An 18752-nucleotide genomic window follows, 5' to 3' on the forward strand; every position below is an offset into this window, starting at 1 on the left:
CATCAATGATAAATCTTTTCTATAATTTTGAAAATTGGATGACTATGTAATGGACAGCTGCTAATATGTACCTTGGAACGTTTCATTTTATTAATGATTCTTGATGTCTTGTTTTCTCACTATTTGGATTTAGCTCCTCTTTCACTCAGGTATATTGGTGTCCCTAAGCCTTTCTGGGCCACAGCTGGAGAAAGTGGTGATTGACAGGACCCTGGTGGGGAAGCTCATCTCCGACACCATCAGTGATGGTAATTACACCCACGTGCAAATCAATTGCCTACGTTAACAGTAGAGTAGAGAAACAGTATGTCAACAGGTAGACTAATTATTGCCACTGGGGACTTGCAAACACAACAAGTAATTGCATGTAATGCCATAGTTACAACCCTCAGGACTAAGAACACTTTAAGAATAATATTTAACATCAAAGTTTTCAGGCTTGTCAAATACTGAATAGGTTTCTAAAATTCAGTTTCTTACACATTTTAATCACTGTGAACATGCCACTTGAACTTGTCATGTTTATTTCATAAGTGGGAAAATGTGACAGGACCAAACATTAGCCAACTGATTAATTACATGGGATAGTTATTATTAAAATATTTACTTATTAGAAAAGGCTGGATAACATTAGTTATGTGGAGGTGTTCTGATTTAATTTCTAGATTTCCAGAATCTCACTACTGTTATTAACTACCAACTGCTAAAAATGAAGTTTTAGTTTAATTCAGAAGAAAACTCACGAAAATGTAGCTGTTTTCAACAGCATTATAATACAACTGTAGCTTTTTTAATGTGTCTCTACAGAGCTCCACTGAGAACTCAACCAGGTATCTTGGCATCTGCATTACCATGAATATGGAATTTCAGTGTGAGCCAAATTACATGCGCATTATCTTCCAAACTCTTAAAAAGTACACCCAGATTACATCCCTTTAATAAGAATATATGCTAGATTTAGCTTTGATCTTTAATAATGATTTATTTTCTTCCATACCCAGGCATTGATTGAGTATTGGCCCAGCTATTTAAGGAACTTGCAATACTGTGTCCCTCTGATCTTTTCTTATCAATTATTGTAGTTTAGTCTTGAAAAATAACATTAATATGACTATGTTGGTAGAATCTTTAGTATCAAAAAATTTAACCCTAACCTCGTTTTTTATCAACAAATTACACAGAGGCCATAGAACACATTTGATGTCTTGACTCCTTTTTCTCACTCTTCACCTAGACTACTAGACTACTAATTCCATCTCAGATTTTTCTGCCCCTTGTTTCCAGAGGGAGGAAACTTTCACTTTCAGGTGACAAAAATTAGTAAAGCATGGAAGCTAAGGTTATACCCAAATTGAGGTTGTTTGTAGAATTTTTTCAGAGTGCTCTGTCTTTTAAAAATATTAATAAATAATAAATATATAATTAGATTATATGTATCTTGCCTTACTTGGCTTAATATGTCATAGAAATACAAATCATTTTTTTAAAAATACTGCTAAATAGAAAAGCTTACAACTAAAGTGATAATAAAGCAACAAATACGTTTTCCTATAGTTATACCACTCAAACTGCTATAAATAACATTATATAATGGTTTGTCCTATTTTCACCTATTCAAGAATTTCTTAAACCTCCATGTTTGGTAATACCCATGTCTGAAGGTGAAGTAGGACTGCTTCTGTTTCAGTAAAAGCAAAACCCCCAATAACTGTCACTGAAATACATTTTTTATTTCATGAACAACAAAAGAAGATACTTTTGTTACCTGTGCAAAGAGTGTTCAAAATATGAATTTTTATACTGAACTATGTATGTGAGAACCACAACATAAGGTTGTCCTAGAATAAATTAACTTTAATTCAACATAATTTCACATCTTTCCAAATCTAGGTTGGAATTAGGGTTGTGATTAGAAAGTTGGCCAGAAGAATTTCAATATTTCATACAAGAAGTCTGTATAAAAATAATAGTTCTTATTTTAACAACTGTGTATATGTGGGAATGGATAAGGATTACCGTGTGCCAAAATTACATACGGAATGTTGTAATTCTACCTCAGAGTAGCATGTCCTCTTAACATTTGGAATAAAGGGCAGACTGTTTGCACAAAATACAGAATTAAGATTTATAATCCTCCTGCCTCTAATAAACTCCTCTTTTTATTATTTATAGGGAAAATTATATTTTATTATTTATAGGCAAAATTTTAAAATTAAGTTAATTTTTAAAATTTTAAAATTTAATTTAATTAGAAATTATAGAAAAAAATGTTTTCCTAAAAGAAAACAGTATTTCTCATTTTCTAAATTATTTTGTGGCACTGAGGTCTTGTGGTACTAGTATACAGAATATTAACTACACTGCCTGCCTTCTTAGGATAATTTGACTCTGCAGCATATGGGTCCTCTCTGAATTATGGTCTAACTATGCCTGTAGTTGTGTTCATGTTGATCTAGTCTCCACTCCTGCCCAGGACAACCACAGATACTGAAAATCAAGGGACTGCTAGTCTCATTCACACCTGCCCAGGGATCTTTGAATCCTGCTTTCTTTCCTTCAACCAAAACAAATTTCAGAAGCATCTGAGGTGTGCTGTAGGTCATCTTAAACGTAAACTATGTCTGTGAGGATATAAAACTATTTTCACTGTGTACATATTGAGGATCCCATACTCCTTGTCTTTGAATTTGCATGTGTGCTTAAGATCTTGGTTATAGCTTCTAGCTCACAGTGTCAGATACTTTATCACCATTTCTTTTTTTTTTCAAAAGCTGGTGTTAATGTTACATTTCAAAGGCAATTATTTGGCTTTAAACTTTACCCTTTAGCATTTGCATACCAGATACTTCAGAGCTGTGCCAGTACATGACTATTGGAAAATGCATACGAATGGTTGTAAATCAGACTAAAGCAAAGCAAAGCAAAGCTGAGTAGCCAGTTTTCAATGCTTATGTGTAAGACTAAACTGTCAAGCTACTTAAGGATATGTAAAACACATTTAAGAATCTAGAATATTAGTCACAAATGCTTTTTCTGTTGTTTTTTTTTTTTCCCCAGGGATTGTTCTGCAGGGTTTTGTTTATTTGTTTTTAAATCCGGTTCCACTTTACTTAGCATTTTCCTTTTAGCAGAGGTTTCTGAGTTTGCTTTCTGAAAATAGCTTGCTAGCTCTATTTTAAACTGATTCTCATTAACAATTTTTCAGTGATCTGGTACTAGTTACCCTGATGACTTACTCCATTCTGAGACATCTCTTTAAATGTGGGTACTGCTTGAATAACTGGATATCACTTGGGAAAAATCCTAGATACTATTGTCTAATTAGTTTTCATTGTCAAATTAGTTAATCACCTTTATATTGAACTATTTTGGTCTAGCACCCCCTTATGATAACAACAGGGATTCCACTGCACTTTTCCAGACTCCAAGGGAGTCTGTTCCATCTTGGTTATCTTTATTGTTTGGGTACCCCCATGTGAAGCTTTGAACAAATCCATAACCCCTCTAAAGCATAGTCCTGTTGGTAGCAGCTTCCTTGGTGTCTGCAGCAGCACCTGGAACCTTACAATGTCAAAATACCAGATATACCTCAAGTACTGCTTTGCATTTATCATCTTTAACACAAGCTATGCTGTTATCAAGTGTATTTCTGAAATACTGGTGGATGTTACCATAAGGAAAAAAGAATTAAGGCTGAACTGAGATGAAAATTAATGTGGAAGGACATAAAACATATATTTGAATGCAGTGGGAACTTGATATGAGATAATTTATTGAGGTTTATGTAATCGGAGTACTCCCTAGGCTTTATTTCTCATTTCCAAGAAGGTCCTGGCAGGATGACACGTTGATGTCTTTTAGGAGATTACAGAGGCTTCAGTGTAATATTTAAGACGCTGCCTTGAAAAAATTGCTTTTTACAATCTCTCAGTGGCGGGTTCAGTAATTTGTTTTGTTACTAGAAACAGGTATTACAGCGGTGACAATTTTTATTTGTTTTTCAGCTGTTCTTACAGACAATTTCATCATCTTGTCATTTGAGGACCATAACCAACTCTGCTTTATTCAGTTTACAAAGAAGATGGATTCTCCAGATGTAAACAAAAGACTGGAAAAGCTCTCTTGTTTGGACTTTAAGGTACAGCTGTCATGGTGACAGTAAATACTGCAGTAACTTTACACTTCAATCACTGGTACTCGCTGATATTGTATAGCAGTATAAATTGCAAATCTTTATAAAACTCACCAGAATAGCTCAAATTCTAAAAATGGCAGTTATTGAGAAGTCAAAAAAAATTACATGGCATTCTGAGTTAATGAGTTAAAATACTGTGCCAAGAGGGATCCAATTTTCTCCTGTATTTAGGTTAAGGGCTCAGACACACAGTTGAGTTACCCCTGCTTAACAGATTACCTTGTGTCAGTTGAGCAGCAGTAACTGACCCTTTGCACATTCTCAGCATCTAACAAGCATGAAGCAAAATCTGTAATGATAAACCTCAGTGTAAAAGATTTAAGCTAATGTGTTTTACCTCTTGTTTGCTGTGGGCTAAAAACGCACACATGGTCAATTACTATGGCTCAGCTGATACACATGAACTCATGAAGCTATGATAATTCAGTCATCTGTCTGGGCTCCAAGACTGTTGTAATTCTTTGCAGAAATCTTAATTTTCCCTCTAGTTACAGTAATGGTATTGTTAGGAGAGTTGGTTTACAATTAAGCCACTGAGCCAGGACTCAGGATATAGATTTGAGTTTCCCACCACTGACAAACTATGTATGTGACCTTAGGCAAGTGACTTTTGGTGCCTCTGTATCTCAATTCACTACTTACACAGTGAAGATTAAAATACTCCTTTTTTCCAGCCCTTCTGTACCACAGTCACAGCAGTAGTTGAAAGGTAGTCTAGAGATAGCTGAGCTGGCTTTAAACTAGCTGGTTTGGATGTCAGTAGAAACCAGCTCATCTCAAGCTGAATGACGCTGTATGTTGGGTGGATTGGGCTGTGTAGACGTAACTTATTTCAACCATAAGCTCTTTGGCATCAGGGCAGTTGCTGACCTTAGGTGGAAGTACTTGGCACTACAACAGTATGAAAAAATAATCAGCCAAAGGCAATTAACGTTGAAGAGGCAGAGTAGGAAAGGGGCTGTATGCAATTCAGTGCAAGAATGAAGAAGAGACAAGCCTTTGCCCAAGAAAGGTAGAAAGATGTAGTGAGTAAAAGCAAGAGTTTGTGTTTATTTCAGACTGGATAAATGTTAAGGAAAACAGTCTTGTGCTAGCAAATATTTTCCCCTTGACAACCCCTCAGTAATTTACTTCCTCACATAAGGGAGTTTGCATCTGCAAGGCAAGCTTTTTAAGGATGTGTTTAATTTAAGTTTTGCCATAATACGTTTTAACTTGCTTGGTAGAAATACTTTCTGCTAGGATGAATATCTAATACATTTTCCAGGCTGTTTCAGTTCAGGGCCTCTTTTCAGCAATGACTTGTGTTTGCGAGATTGATCCAACCTCTATAACGTGGATTTGAGACAGTTCACTGTTCACCAGGAACTGAGCTGATACGTAGTTTACTTTAAAATTATGTGCGCTTGTGCCTGGCCTATGGTGTTTGTTAAGGTTGTGCTTTAGAAGCAAGTGTGGTGTGTGGTGGTTTGTTTTTTTTTAATAGTGCTAAACTTTAACGAAGAAGCTGTGGTGAGCTAAAGACTGCCTTCATCATTTAATTGTAAGGGCCATAGCTCCTTAATTTATGTTTAGAAGATATATTTTCATTCTGAGTATTGCTGGGCACATTTTGGATCTAATGGTTATGGCATTTTTTCTTGGGAAAGAAGGAAAGCCTAATCCATAGAAAACTCTCTCTGCCCTAGGAAACCAGAAATATCTGCCGCACTCCTTAATAGGGTTGTTATGTTCAGTTCTTTGCTGACACAGCTGAGCTTCTAGAAAGGCCTCCATGTTCGATGTTAACTTTTCTTTCTCTTGAAATCAGTGGGAATCACTATGGATTATTTCTTTGCCAGCCAAAAAAAGGCATTTGCATTTTTTAATTGAATGTTCTTTTGTGTGAGGCTTGCTAGTTAGGCAGCTAAATATAATTTTTATTATCTTCAAAATTGCACCAGTGTGAGCCAGCAGAAAGTATTATTCACTAGTGCAATAATATTATGTCAGCTCTCTGCATTGAATTAGAGTTCTTCATGGCTGATTTTGGTCAAACTTTCAAAAGCTAAAAGAACACAGACACAGTCAACACTAGTGTTGCTATCAGTAGTAACAAAAGAAACAAAAGATGATCCTCAATTGCAAATGTGCAAACTTGTAACAATACACGCTTTAGAAAAAAACCCAGCTCCTTAGTGTTGATTTTTTTTTTCAAGATGAATTGAATTAAAATGTAGCTTGCACTGGTATAGAGCTACCACAGGATTAAAGTATGGAGCTAAGATTAAGGAAATTTGAGTGTAGCCTTAATTTCTGCCTCTGACTTTTGGTGTAGCCTTGAGAAATGTATGTAGTATTTGGGTTTAAATTCCCATTTCTAAAATAAGGAAAATGCTTGCTTACAATCATATGTAATGATATAATTAAACGTCATATTAACATAATTTCTTTGGTACCTGGACAGAAGCAACTTCACATTGTTCAGTGTCCAGCCTCGTGGTGGGCAGAATTGGCAGGGAAGACTAGGCAGTACTGGACTGCCAGAGTGCTATTAATAATAAGAACAAGTCAACCGTACTTTCCTCCTTGCAGTTTGATATTTATCCAAAAGTTGGGTTTTTTACAGAATACATACGTAAAAGGAAGAATTACTTTCTCTATCCTCTTCCTTTCTCAATTATACCACCTTGGATTTTATTTACACTTTGAAAAAATAAAGGAAGACTTATTTATTGTATGAATCACTACAGCCTTGAAGACCAGCAAAATATAAAAACAACTATTACCATTTGCCTTTTCTCAGTGGCATTAGTCCATGTTTGAGACTGCTGTGTCTAATGCAAGACATAAACGGTTACAAAATATTTGTGGCTCTTAATTACATGCGAAATTGTTATAAACAGTTAACGCTGCAATACAGGACTGATTAATATCTGTGAAAGTATTTGTGTTTTTCTATCTTAATAAATGTCACCAAATTAACTATTTATATATAGTTTTAATTCAAGTAGCAGCTACCTGTTAACTTTTATGTATGTTATATCTTTAAATTTCTAAGTATTTTGACAAGTAAAACACAGGATATTCTGAAAATATTGACCTTTTGCAAGTTTTTCCCATCTGTGGTTTTTTAATCCATTTCAATTTACTGAAGGAGGAGACAGCACAAGGAGTTAAATGTTTACCATGAGAGAACAACATTGGTAATTACTTTGATTTCAGTTCCTTTTGATGTGTATTCAGGGGATGAAGAGGTCAATAATATTATGACCATGCAAATAGAAAAGGGTTCTTTTTGACCATATAAAAAACAGCAAAGGATTATTAAAGCATTAACCTTGATTTTAATGGCCTTGGTTGAGTGGTGAGATCACAATTTGGATGAGCCTGATTATTTACTAAATACAATACATAAATGCAACGGGTTCTTAACACCCATTGCACTCTGGCATTATCGCATTACTGCCATCCTTTGTTGCCTTGCAGACAGGAATATGAAAGCAATCTGTCATGTAGTGAGACTGGCTCCAGAAGCATTTCTCTGATAAGAAGACCCCCTGCCCTTTGCTAGTGTCTGGTCCAGTAGGCTTAGCCATGCGCTTAATCCCCAGAAAGTGGTTCGATTATTGCTGACCAGCAATGGCAAGATAGTTTTTTTTTCCCCTAGCTATCAACCTTCCATTAATTCCTTAAGCAGAAATGCGGTGCAATCTATATTTCCTTGGCATGTGTCACCCAGATGGTGCACTGCTCATGTTTTCAAATAACCATGCTCCAAAATAACAGAGTTTGAATAATAAATTCCACAAATCCTTCCTGAGAAAGAGGCACAATTCTCAAGAGCTGCATAAACTTTACGCATGATGCTGTAGCTCATCCACATTATGCAGAAAAGTATATATTTGCTTGCAAAGCGGATGTTTGTATCTGGGTTCCTTAATTTAGGGAGGAAAGAGAAAGATATGTTTGCTAAAACACTGTAGAATATATTTAATATTTTATTGTGTCTTAAACAGTAGCCGTAGCTCCCTGGTCAGCTTTGCAAAACTTGTCATTTAATGTGGCTAAGCTTAAATCCTATGTGTAGGTCGATGCTGTCAAGCAACCATGACTGTACATTTTGGTATTGATTGGAGTCATTGCAGTAAATTCCTTCTTAACTCACATTCCTTTCCTTCCCAATCCCCTCCCCATAGATAAAAGTGTGAGCATGTCTTTTTCTGACTGAAGAGATATATTTTACATTTACAGACAGCCTATATGAAGATATATGTACACAGTCTTCTGTGTATATATACATTCTCTTTCACACATCCAAAGTAAATGCTCCCAATTGCTCCTACTATGCTATTTTATCACCTCAAATATTTCCTGCATTTTTTCTTCCATCAGATTTCTTATATTGATATACTTGGACCAGAAAGTAGAAGGATGAAACGTCACCTGGCAATAAACTCTGTGGAAGATATGGTCATTTGCTGGTGGTCAGCAACTAGTGATGGAGCATGGCCTTGGTCTCCTATTTCCTGTGAGAGGGACAGAGCCAACCTATTGCTGTTAGGGTGTGCACATGGCAAACTGGAGGTAACGTGCTGAACTCTCTTGTTACATGATTTTTCAGATTTGCTAAAGAAATACCTATTCAACTTAAATGCATATTCAGGTAGATATAAAGAACAGATATGATAAAAACATTAAAAAGGAAGATCAGCCATTCTAATCTTAAAAACAAAGGGTCATTATTTAATGAAAAAAGCACCTTATATAGTATGTTTACTGTTTTCACACCAAAACTGGCAATCTGAGAAATGTAGCAAGGAAGTTAGGTCTCTATAATGGAATAGCTTTGAAGCTGCTAACACTGAAAATAAGTGTCAAGAGTACCACTAGAAAACTAGTCTGAATTAGAAACTGTAGCTGTTGCATGCTTGTCTAATGCAATTATTTTATGTTGTCTGCAATTTTAACTGATAGGCATTTTACATCTATTTTAAGTGGTTTATTATAAAATATTAGCTACACCCAGATGCTGCTTAAATTGTTGCTATGAGTATTGATGAAATCAGGGACCAATTTTTTTCTTAAAGAAAAAGTCAAAATTCCCCATTTACAGGTGGGAATGTAAGCTACAAGTTAGAACAAGGCTACAAGCTGACCCTCTTCCTGACACTTGCTTAGCTTACACTTTTAGGCAGATGTTTCCAGTTCATCTATTTCATTTTTATTTAATCTGTTTACGAATTTTTGAATCCAGTTTCCTATGTTAGGTAAACACTTAAAAATTAATCTCTGAAGGCATACTCTGAAAAGAACTGTAGCCTGAATTTAAAATGTGAAAGCTTTTTCTGGACTAGCATCTTGTATAGATGCTCCTGTATTTGGAGTTTTATTTTCAGTTTAGTTTAAGGCACTACTAATATGGACTAAAAAGGCACGGACTGTGGGAGCAAAGCACAAACTTGAGGATCAGCTGTGGAATAGCTGTTCTGGAGTAGCTATTACAGGCTATTTCCCTGTAGGGAAAAACCGTAAGGAATACTTTAGAATAAGCTGCTCTTATAAACAACATCCTGTTCTCTTTAATTAGGGAAGATGTAAATGTTTTAATGTCTTGGGATTATTACTTTGATAACTAATATTAATTTCAGTGATGCTTTTTTCCCTTGGGATTTTCTATATATTGAAAGCAAAAGAGAGAAGTTCACTGAGACAGCTTTTCTTTCTTATTTCAGTCATTAGTCACTGTAGAATTTAAGTTTAAATTACCTCCAGTTCTGCCTTCTTTACTTCTTTTCAATTGACCTCTCTCCACTAGCGGTCATCTTTGACTCATCTCTCTCCTCTGCCTGATATACACCTGCAGTTCTCAATTCCCCCTGCAGCTATGCCCAATCACATATAAAAATTACTCTGGTAGCTAAAATGTGTGTCTGTTCTTTGTAAGCTTTTTCAGCCTAGTCCCTGTGCCAGTTTGATATTATGAAACTTCATCCTACTACATTTCAGATCTTATTTCTTACCATGACTTCTGTATGTCCAGGTTCTGACAGTGACATTCCCATGCCTTTTGTTTCCTTCCCACGTCTTCCAGAAAGCTCCCTAATGCCAACATAGCAGTTTGCAGTCTCTATTTCCTGAGATGTTTTTTAGAGACTCACTTCTTCTAAGAAATTCACAGAAACCACCCTGTCAGTTTAAAGTTTTCTCCATTTCGTTTTATATATTGTAGGGAGGTTTCCAAACTACAGCATTGCTCTGCATCTTTCAGTACACCTTGTTTTATCCTTTTCTGGTTTAGACTCTAAATTGCTCAGGGCTGAGGCTGTCTAGTATAGTCCCAAGCACGTCACTGGTGCTTAACACAATAATGATAATAAGCATTCACTGAGCCTTTAGGCCTAAACTCATAATCCTTTTAATTTAGCCCATATTGTAATATAAATATAAGAAAATTATTTTTAAAAGCAGAACTGCCGAATTTAACTGTTCAGTTGCTTTTCCTTTTCTAATTCTTTGCCTGTACTTGTCTATTTTAGTTCTGAGATCTTTGCATGACATTTCTTTTCCTGTATTTGTCAATAAAATACCAAACAATATGCCAAGGCTATGGAAAACTTAGTCATATATAGGTAAAAAACTGTCTTGCTGGTTGTCAATTAGTCTGTTCCATGTACTTATCTCTTGGATGCTCAGTGGGCTGCTCTGTAAGGCTCAAGACACTCTGCCTATACGCTTCCCCTGTGTATCCATGATGTGTAATCTATGGTACTGTTTGTTTTAGGTTTTTTTCTTGCCTTCTCTAGCGCTCCTTATGGGCAGTAGTTAAATTCCTGTGTGTAGATGGGGGTTGTCATAACCCAGCAGCTCTAGAAGTAGCATCAACCCCCAATCTGCGGTTCACTGAGGTACATTTTTCCCTGCAGAGTCTTGGAGGGGAACTTTAACTTCACACCTTTAACTTCTGAGGGTCATTTGATAGCTTAAACATGAGAAAAAACGTAGCTAGTGTTTCTAGACAGCTTCTAAAGAGTTACTCTCTAGATCAGATACCACAAAACTACTGTGTACACATGCGAATTTGCTTCTCTTTGCCTCTACTCCCTTACCTTTTGTAGTGTTCCTCAGGTAAAGACCTGGAATAAAAACATGGCATGCCATTGTTATGCATGAAAGTAAATCCGTATTTATCATATTTGACCAATAATATGAATTTTCTCCCAATAAATGATTATTGTCAACAGAAGAAGAATGAGAAGCATGAACTGATTCAGTTTGGAGCATTTATCAAACAGAAGTGTAGTGAAATAATACCACCAACATTTTACTTGAAAACAGTAGTATCGCTTGGATAAAACAGCATTATTATCTAGAATTAAGAGAAAAGCAGGAATTGCTGAATGTCTAGCCCATAAAGAGCTGTTTGATGTATTGGAGTTATGAAAAAGTAAACGAAGCCCGAGGAAATGAATGTGTGCTACCCACAGCCATTCTACAGCACCTTGGTGCTGACCTACGAAAATCTGCCAGCTACTGACACTTGTATTGTTGTGGCAGAGCAAAGGTAAATGGGGCACTTAAGTGATACTCCTTCCTCCCTGGAAGGATTTTCTGAGTGATTTGCTGCCCACCAGAAGAGTGCTTATTAGGATGAGGACAGGAATAGCTCTGGGACAAGACAATTCAACCCTCATCATGATAATGTCCTGTAACTACTCGTTCTGCATTGGGATGATTCACATTGCACATACAGTGTTTGGGGTATTGGATACTTAAGCAGCTTTTCAACTTAATGGAGGAAATATATTTTCCATTTTAAATACACTATCAATTTGATTTGAATTGTGCTGTGTGGCTTTATGTTTTAACATTTGCTGCTATTAAGGCTAAAGTTAGACGTTATTCCTCTAAAACAGAAGGAACTTTTTCCTTGCAAATCTTGACTGCGTTTACTCCTTTCATTTTTCCCTGAGATCAGGGTTTGCTATGCTGAATGCTGTAAGATTTGGTGAGGAATTGTCCCCTGAAGAAATAAAAGTCCTTTTCTCTTTAACATACGACTTTGCTTTGGTGTGTGATGTACATTTATATACAGGCATACACGTTGCTGCAGGAGTATTTATTTGTTGAAACTTTGTCTGCTTTCTTGTGTGCATTGGTTTCCTCCAGTAAACTCATCCATTTTCCATTTTATTTATTTAATTATTTGGGGTTTGTTTCTTTCTTCTTTGTTGAAGTACCAGTGATCAAGCATGTTATTTAAATTGTCTCCCTGTGGAGATGATACTGGTATTTTGATTTCAAAAACAGAAGAGGAATCTTTCAGAAATCATTGAAACAATTTGCTATAAATCAATAGGATCTGATGTGAAATCATCCTTGGATTAAATGCTTTGAGAGAAAGTCATGTTAAAATCAACATGAACTTTATTCTGCAAACATAAATTAACAGGAGGTGATGATGCCAGGGCTCAGTTACTGTAATACTTTGCATCTGTCTTTGCCATGTTTATTTTCACTCCATTTAGTGCTAGTGTGAATCACTGAAATTATACTTCAGTCTCGTGGAAAAAATAATTTGCCTGAAAGAGAATATTATTTTTCTTTCTCCCAAGAGTTAATATTTAATAGTTATTGCTTCCACATTGTGCATCAAACTTGTGAAATAAACACAGCAGATCTTTTATGAGTGAGCTATCCTACAATTACTGTAGCACTCAGAAAAACATCTACCGTGTGTGTCTGAATAGCTCAAATACTTCTCACACACATATAGCAAAGAATGTAAAATCCTTGATGTCACCTTGGGTTAAAAGTTCAATGAATAATATGGGATAGAGATGATGATAATAATTTTTGAAAGAAAATAAGTATAAAATTTGGCTGAAGATCTAAATAATAAGATTTCACATGGGACTATAAATACAGTGCAGCCAAATAAGTAACCTAGAGTAGGAGCCTTGCATTTAAACAAATGTTTAAAAATAGGGTTGCTTTTTTCTTCCATCTTCACAGTGCTGTATTTAAAACTATTTTACTCTAGTGTGTACTACACTTCTCACTCTACACTTCTAATTAAAGTGTTTGTTGTTATTTGGAGCCCCACTGTGTGAAATTAAATAAGCATTTTTTTAACACCCATAAAATAAATCAAATATTTTTCTCATCTGAAAGACACAGAATTCAGTCACAGCAAGCTTATGTTTCTTTTGTTTCCTTTTTTTATCTGCCTGGTAAGCCAATTTTCTGCTTAAGAACTACTGGTTAAAACTCTTTATTTGTTTTGATATGTGGACTTTATCCTTTCCCAGCACTCTTGCAAAATACTTCAAACATAAAATGAAAGAAAGTATTTTAACTAGCATAATTTAGGCCCCTTATTTACAAAGATTAACAGATTCCTTTACTCGGATTGTTACAATTTCTGCCTCTAGGTTTTGAGAACTTGACATATATAGTATCCCTCATACTGCAGAGCACAGGCCAGTACTGCAAGGGGAAAACAATCTAGATGTGCAGTAGTGGTGCATGACTGCCACATTAATAAGGGAAATATGCATAAATTATGTGGACAATATTTAAATAAATTTGCTATATTTTTGTAGCGTACATGTCACAAAACTAAAAGGGACGTCTTAATTTTTTCATTATTTATTTATTTATTTTACAGAAAGTAATTAGTTTTTACTTCATGCAAAGTACTTCCAAAAATCTTCCCTTGAAATCCAAGGCTAAATGCTTAGCCCAAGATTTATGGGAAGCACTGAATGTTGAGTGGATTATGCACCCCAACATGTGATATTACAGCTTGGTCTTTTTAGATCCGCTGCCCTGTCCCCTCCTCCACAAATCCTACAGTTGTCCTACCCACTTCTGAGGGAACTCCTCCAACTTTTGCCTTCCCATTCTCCAAGCAAATGTTTTGTTAACTTAAAGATACATAGCAGTTTTAATGTTCCCCTTCAGGATTCCAGAGAACTCCTGCTCACCGGGGAGGAATCCCAGCAGATTCCTTTAAATGGACTGCTAAAGCACTATGTGCACTGCATTTACTAGCATGTGGCTACTTACCAGACAGAAAAACAATTGGCAGGTGATGAAGAACCATCTTCTTGGAAAAAAAAGATGTTTTGATTGTTAGACTTCTTATCTCTCAAAAGCATTATCTTAGCCTTATTAACATATTTCTGTAGTCTGTATGTCTCTCTGCTTTATTTTTCCAGTTAGTGAAGAATTAATAACAAAAGTAATTTCTGAGAGAGAAACTCAAATCTTCCCTCTCAGACGAAAGAGAAAAATCCACTTTTTTCCCCTTCAGAGTGCTAAATACCAACTACATTCAGCAAAATTGGAAACCAGAACAAAGAGGTCTCTCAGCTTGGTACTCTTCCTCCAAGAGGCACATGAGGCCACTGATGCATAAGAAACAGCTTATCTGTTCCAATCTAGGAAATGTTTCTCTTGTTTTCAGCCAGAATATGAACAGTAGTGTCTAGAAAAGTTTCCTTTAAGCCTAATTTGTTTAAACATTATGTCAAAACTTTTGTTTTGAAATGTAGCAGATAGTTCTAAACTAGGAAAAAGTTCCTGTGAGGAGAGAAAAACTGTGTTCTATACAGCAACCAGCCCTACCCTAGACTTCATTTCAAGGATTTGCTCTCAAAATTATGTGAAGCTAGGAAGCTTCTCTTCTCAAGGCTCATTAAATCAGCCTTCCAAAATATAAGATTTTACTTTCTTTTAAATTCAAAGTAGTGAGCAACATTTTGTCCCACTTTTGCTCTAACAAGGCAGAACAAAATTATTCATTGGATTCAGTTTGCTTGCTGACTCTCAAACAATCAGATGACAACATTTATTTTTCTGTGATTATTTCCATTGTTGTTTTCCTATGGAGTTGTAAAATCCATGTTTCACATGTTTTCTTCTCTATTGTCTTAACCTTCAGGGCCAGTCTCTCTTCAGAATTTAATACTGCTTTCAGTCTTTCATCTCTCATAGGCTTGATTATTGTGTGGATCTTTGTGACTTTCTTGTAGCTTGTGAAGAGATGTCCAGAAAGGAACACTGGTTTTGGATCAAAATATGTAGATGAATAATGCAGTGCATTGAAACCTGCCACAGGAAGACAGAAATCTGAGTCCCAGAGGGCCTCAAGGCTCATTTCACTGAAGTTATGGAAGCTTTGAAGACTTGCTTGGGCAAGATTTCTATTTCACATATTTGAAAGGCAGTTACCTAGGTCTCTATACATACTCTTAGGGAAAACTGCAGAACAAACAATAACACTTCACCTTGTCTTTATTTGGGGTTAGAGAGCTCTGTGGTCACAGTAATCCTTTATCCACAATAACCTCTTTTACAGGTTTCCTTGCTCTGCAATTTAACACCCTACTAAGCTACACATTTCAGCACTTCTAACATCTGCACGGTAGCCACTGCACATTTTGTGGGCATAAATGACTAGTTGCAGAGGCTAAGTCATTGGTGAGGGAACGGTTGAGGTGAGAAAATGTTTTTCAGACTATATAAGTAATTTAATCTTTTATTTCCTCTTTGGTATATGTTTGCATTGATCATTACTCTGTTGAAATTGGTCTACCTGGTTTTCACAGGTTGGATGCATTGGATGCATTAGATGCTTTTGCATTAAGTGGTTCTTTGCATGTCCCTAACTACTCATCTTAAAGTAGCTAAGATATTTGTATTAACTGGCAGCTGGTTTGCAGCCATAGAATTGCAATAGTCCTCTTTTCTTTCTTTTGAATGAGAAACCCTTTTGCTGTCAAAGTAAGTAAACAGTCAGAACAAAACACCCTAGTCAGTCTCATCAACATCCCAAATAACTTGTTTATAAATTCATCAGTTGCTTCTGAAGTAATGAGTGGTATGCCAAAAAAATCTTAATTTCTTATTCTCCTCCTTTGCAGGATGAATGGCTAAATTATGTGTTCCGTTGGTATTGTGATCTTTGAAAATCAATTTCAAACTGCTTTAACATTATGTGTGCGTTTCTGTTTTCAACCTGAAATTTCCAGATTTCCTCCCTCGCCCTCTCTCTGCCTTTTAATCACATTTGTTACCCCTTTCTGTGTAAATACTATTTGCATACCACCTGGACTCAAAAGAAGGGGCTTCCAAAATTAGTGGCAGGTCAGCAGCTTTAGTTTATAGTGTGAAGAATGCTATGGGTATACCTGAGGGTGGGGTTTGGCTCAGTTTGACATTTTCCTTTCACTCTTTATTTCTGCGTGAACAAACACCAGCAAGTTTCTGTCTAACTTCCACTACTCTCATTCTTCTAGAGACATTTGTTTTCTCTCTCTTTCAGCTAAACAGCTTTTCATGAGCTCAGTTGTTACTTATTTACAGCTGGTATTTCTCCCACAGTTTCCGTGCTCAAGTCCTGTACAACACCTCAAACTCAAATATATTTTAGGACATGAATCTTCATTGATCTCCACTGTTGCCTCCATCACTTTTTGATACTTCCCGTGTTTCCACGCTACAAATTCCTGGGTTTTGCCAGCTGCTGTCTTTGTATCATATTCTGCTGTTGTGTTCTTTCAGTTCATTCAACCTTCAAGTATCCCTAAATGGTCCCCCTTCTCTGCTATCACAAATTCATTTATTCTGCATCTAAAGCTATATGGCACCAAAGAACATCTACCACCTACTCATCTGGCAATGTATAGCATACAGTGTTTCAACATGCCATTGTTTATACCATACAGTGTAATATTTTCTGTTACCATGGCCCAGAGCAAATAATCAAAAATCCTCTACCTGTGATGCTCAGAGTAACCTATTATAAATTTTTCCAGAAATTTTGGGGTTTCTCCCCCACCCCACTTGTGAATAATCAGTTATTCTTTTATATCAATCTGCTGCTCATTTCTCCTCTTACCAACACTGTTAGGACCATCCCCTCTTTTATCTTCTATTCTGCTAACCTGTTATATTCTCTGGACAAACAAATATGGCTCAAACTATATTGCAGGGTTTTTTAATCAGATGAATTAACCTTTTAAAAGTTAAATCAGTAGATTTTACAACTCCATTTCTAAAATGTGTATTTGTTTCAGCTTACTGACCCATGAGAAAGCGTATTTGCAGCAGTCTTATTTTTTAAATCTTCAGAGTAAGAACAAATTGTTACAAGTGACTACAAAAATGCTTTGGATTTTTCTTCAGGTTCTGAGCTATGTCCGTACAGAATGGGATCCACTCGATGCTACCTTCAGCACTAATCAGCCTTATCAGGTATACACGGTAGAGCACTCCATCTCTGCAGACAAAGAGCCCATGGCTGACAGCTGCATCTACAAGTGTATTAGGAACAAAATTCAGTGTGCGGCAGTCACCAGAATACCACTACGATCCAAGGCCATCAGCTGTTGCAGAGATGTTACAGAAGACAAACTCGTCCTGGGTTGTGAAGATTCGTCAGTAATTCTGTATGAAGCCTACAACCAAGTGACTCTGTTAGCCCAAGCAGAACTGCTGCCTGCTTTAATAAGCTACCACCCTTCCGGAGCCATATTCATGGTTGGCAGCTCTCAAGGGGAGCTGCAACTTTTTGACACAGCACTGTCCCCAATTAAAATTCAGCTCTTGGCACAAGACTATTCACCTGAGGCAACTCTGCAATTCAGTAAACACTTTGACGTGCCTAGCAGCCTCATCCAGATCCAGTGGGCTGCTCCTCAGGTTGCATCTTCCAGCACTGACGGCAGGGATATTCATGATCTTTTGTTGGTTAGATTCGACAAAGGACCCTTAGGAGTACTTCACTTTAAACTTGGTAAGTTACTGAGCATGTCTGTTGGACCTTGAGCTCTCAAGGAAATGTCTGTACCTCACAAGTTTTTTGTAAGTTGAAACACCCTCATTTTATTATTATATGGGACCACAGCCTTAAAAGTACATAGTTCCAGTGATATCTGAAGATGCAAACCAAGGAGTTCATTATGATTCACAATTACTTAGTATTTTTTCATATAGGGTCTGACAGAATAGCACCCTATATGATCTGTTGTTGGATCAGGGTTCCATTATGTTCCCGCTACTCTAACGAAGCATAACAATTTCTCATACAGAAAATTCTTTTAATCTGCAGTATATAATTTGAGGAATTGTATTCATTCTGTAGTAATACCCCAACAAGCTAAAATAAGCTATGTGTAATAATAGAATAGTAATGCTATTTTCTTTCCTAAATTACTTTTTTGTGTGTCTGATGCAACTGCCCTTCCCATTACAATGTATATTTGTCCCAGTACTCTGTTCTTCCTGACATCAGTACATGAATTTACACCATTTCTTTCCTTGAAGACTTTTCACACAAGAAGGAAGGTTTCATAACCCTCAGAGAAGTTCAGTCTCTCAATTAATTTGCCAGGAGTTGTGAATAAAAGGAGAAGTAATAATACTAATTTTGGAATTTATATAGCAATTCTTATTTTAGGTGTAAGGAGACCCTAAAACAGTAAAACCATAACTGTCTCCATTTTACAAACAGGATAACAAGAAGCAGTAAAGGAAAGCTAAAAGGCTTTCAAAGAGTTACGCAACAAGC

At 36.3% G+C, this 18752-nt stretch overlaps 1 protein-coding gene across 1 annotated transcript in view; it reads left to right on the forward strand.

Annotated features, from left to right (window-relative positions):
* WDPCP (WD repeat containing planar cell polarity effector) overlaps positions 1-18752 on the forward strand; it is a 157303-nt gene that overhangs the window by 66772 nt on the left and 71779 nt on the right. The window contains exons 8-11 of the mRNA XM_074820585.1: positions 134-248; positions 4005-4138; positions 8570-8761; positions 17369-17978. Coding sequence (XP_074676686.1) covers positions 134-248; positions 4005-4138; positions 8570-8761; positions 17369-17978 — 1051 coding nt within the window. The remainder of the gene's footprint in view (positions 1-133; positions 249-4004; positions 4139-8569; positions 8762-17368; positions 17979-18752) is intronic.

The sequence above is a fragment of the Strix aluco genome, chromosome 3, assembly GCF_031877795.1.
Source record: "Strix aluco isolate bStrAlu1 chromosome 3, bStrAlu1.hap1, whole genome shotgun sequence".
Classification (NCBI taxonomy): domain Eukaryota; kingdom Metazoa; phylum Chordata; class Aves; order Strigiformes; family Strigidae; genus Strix; species Strix aluco.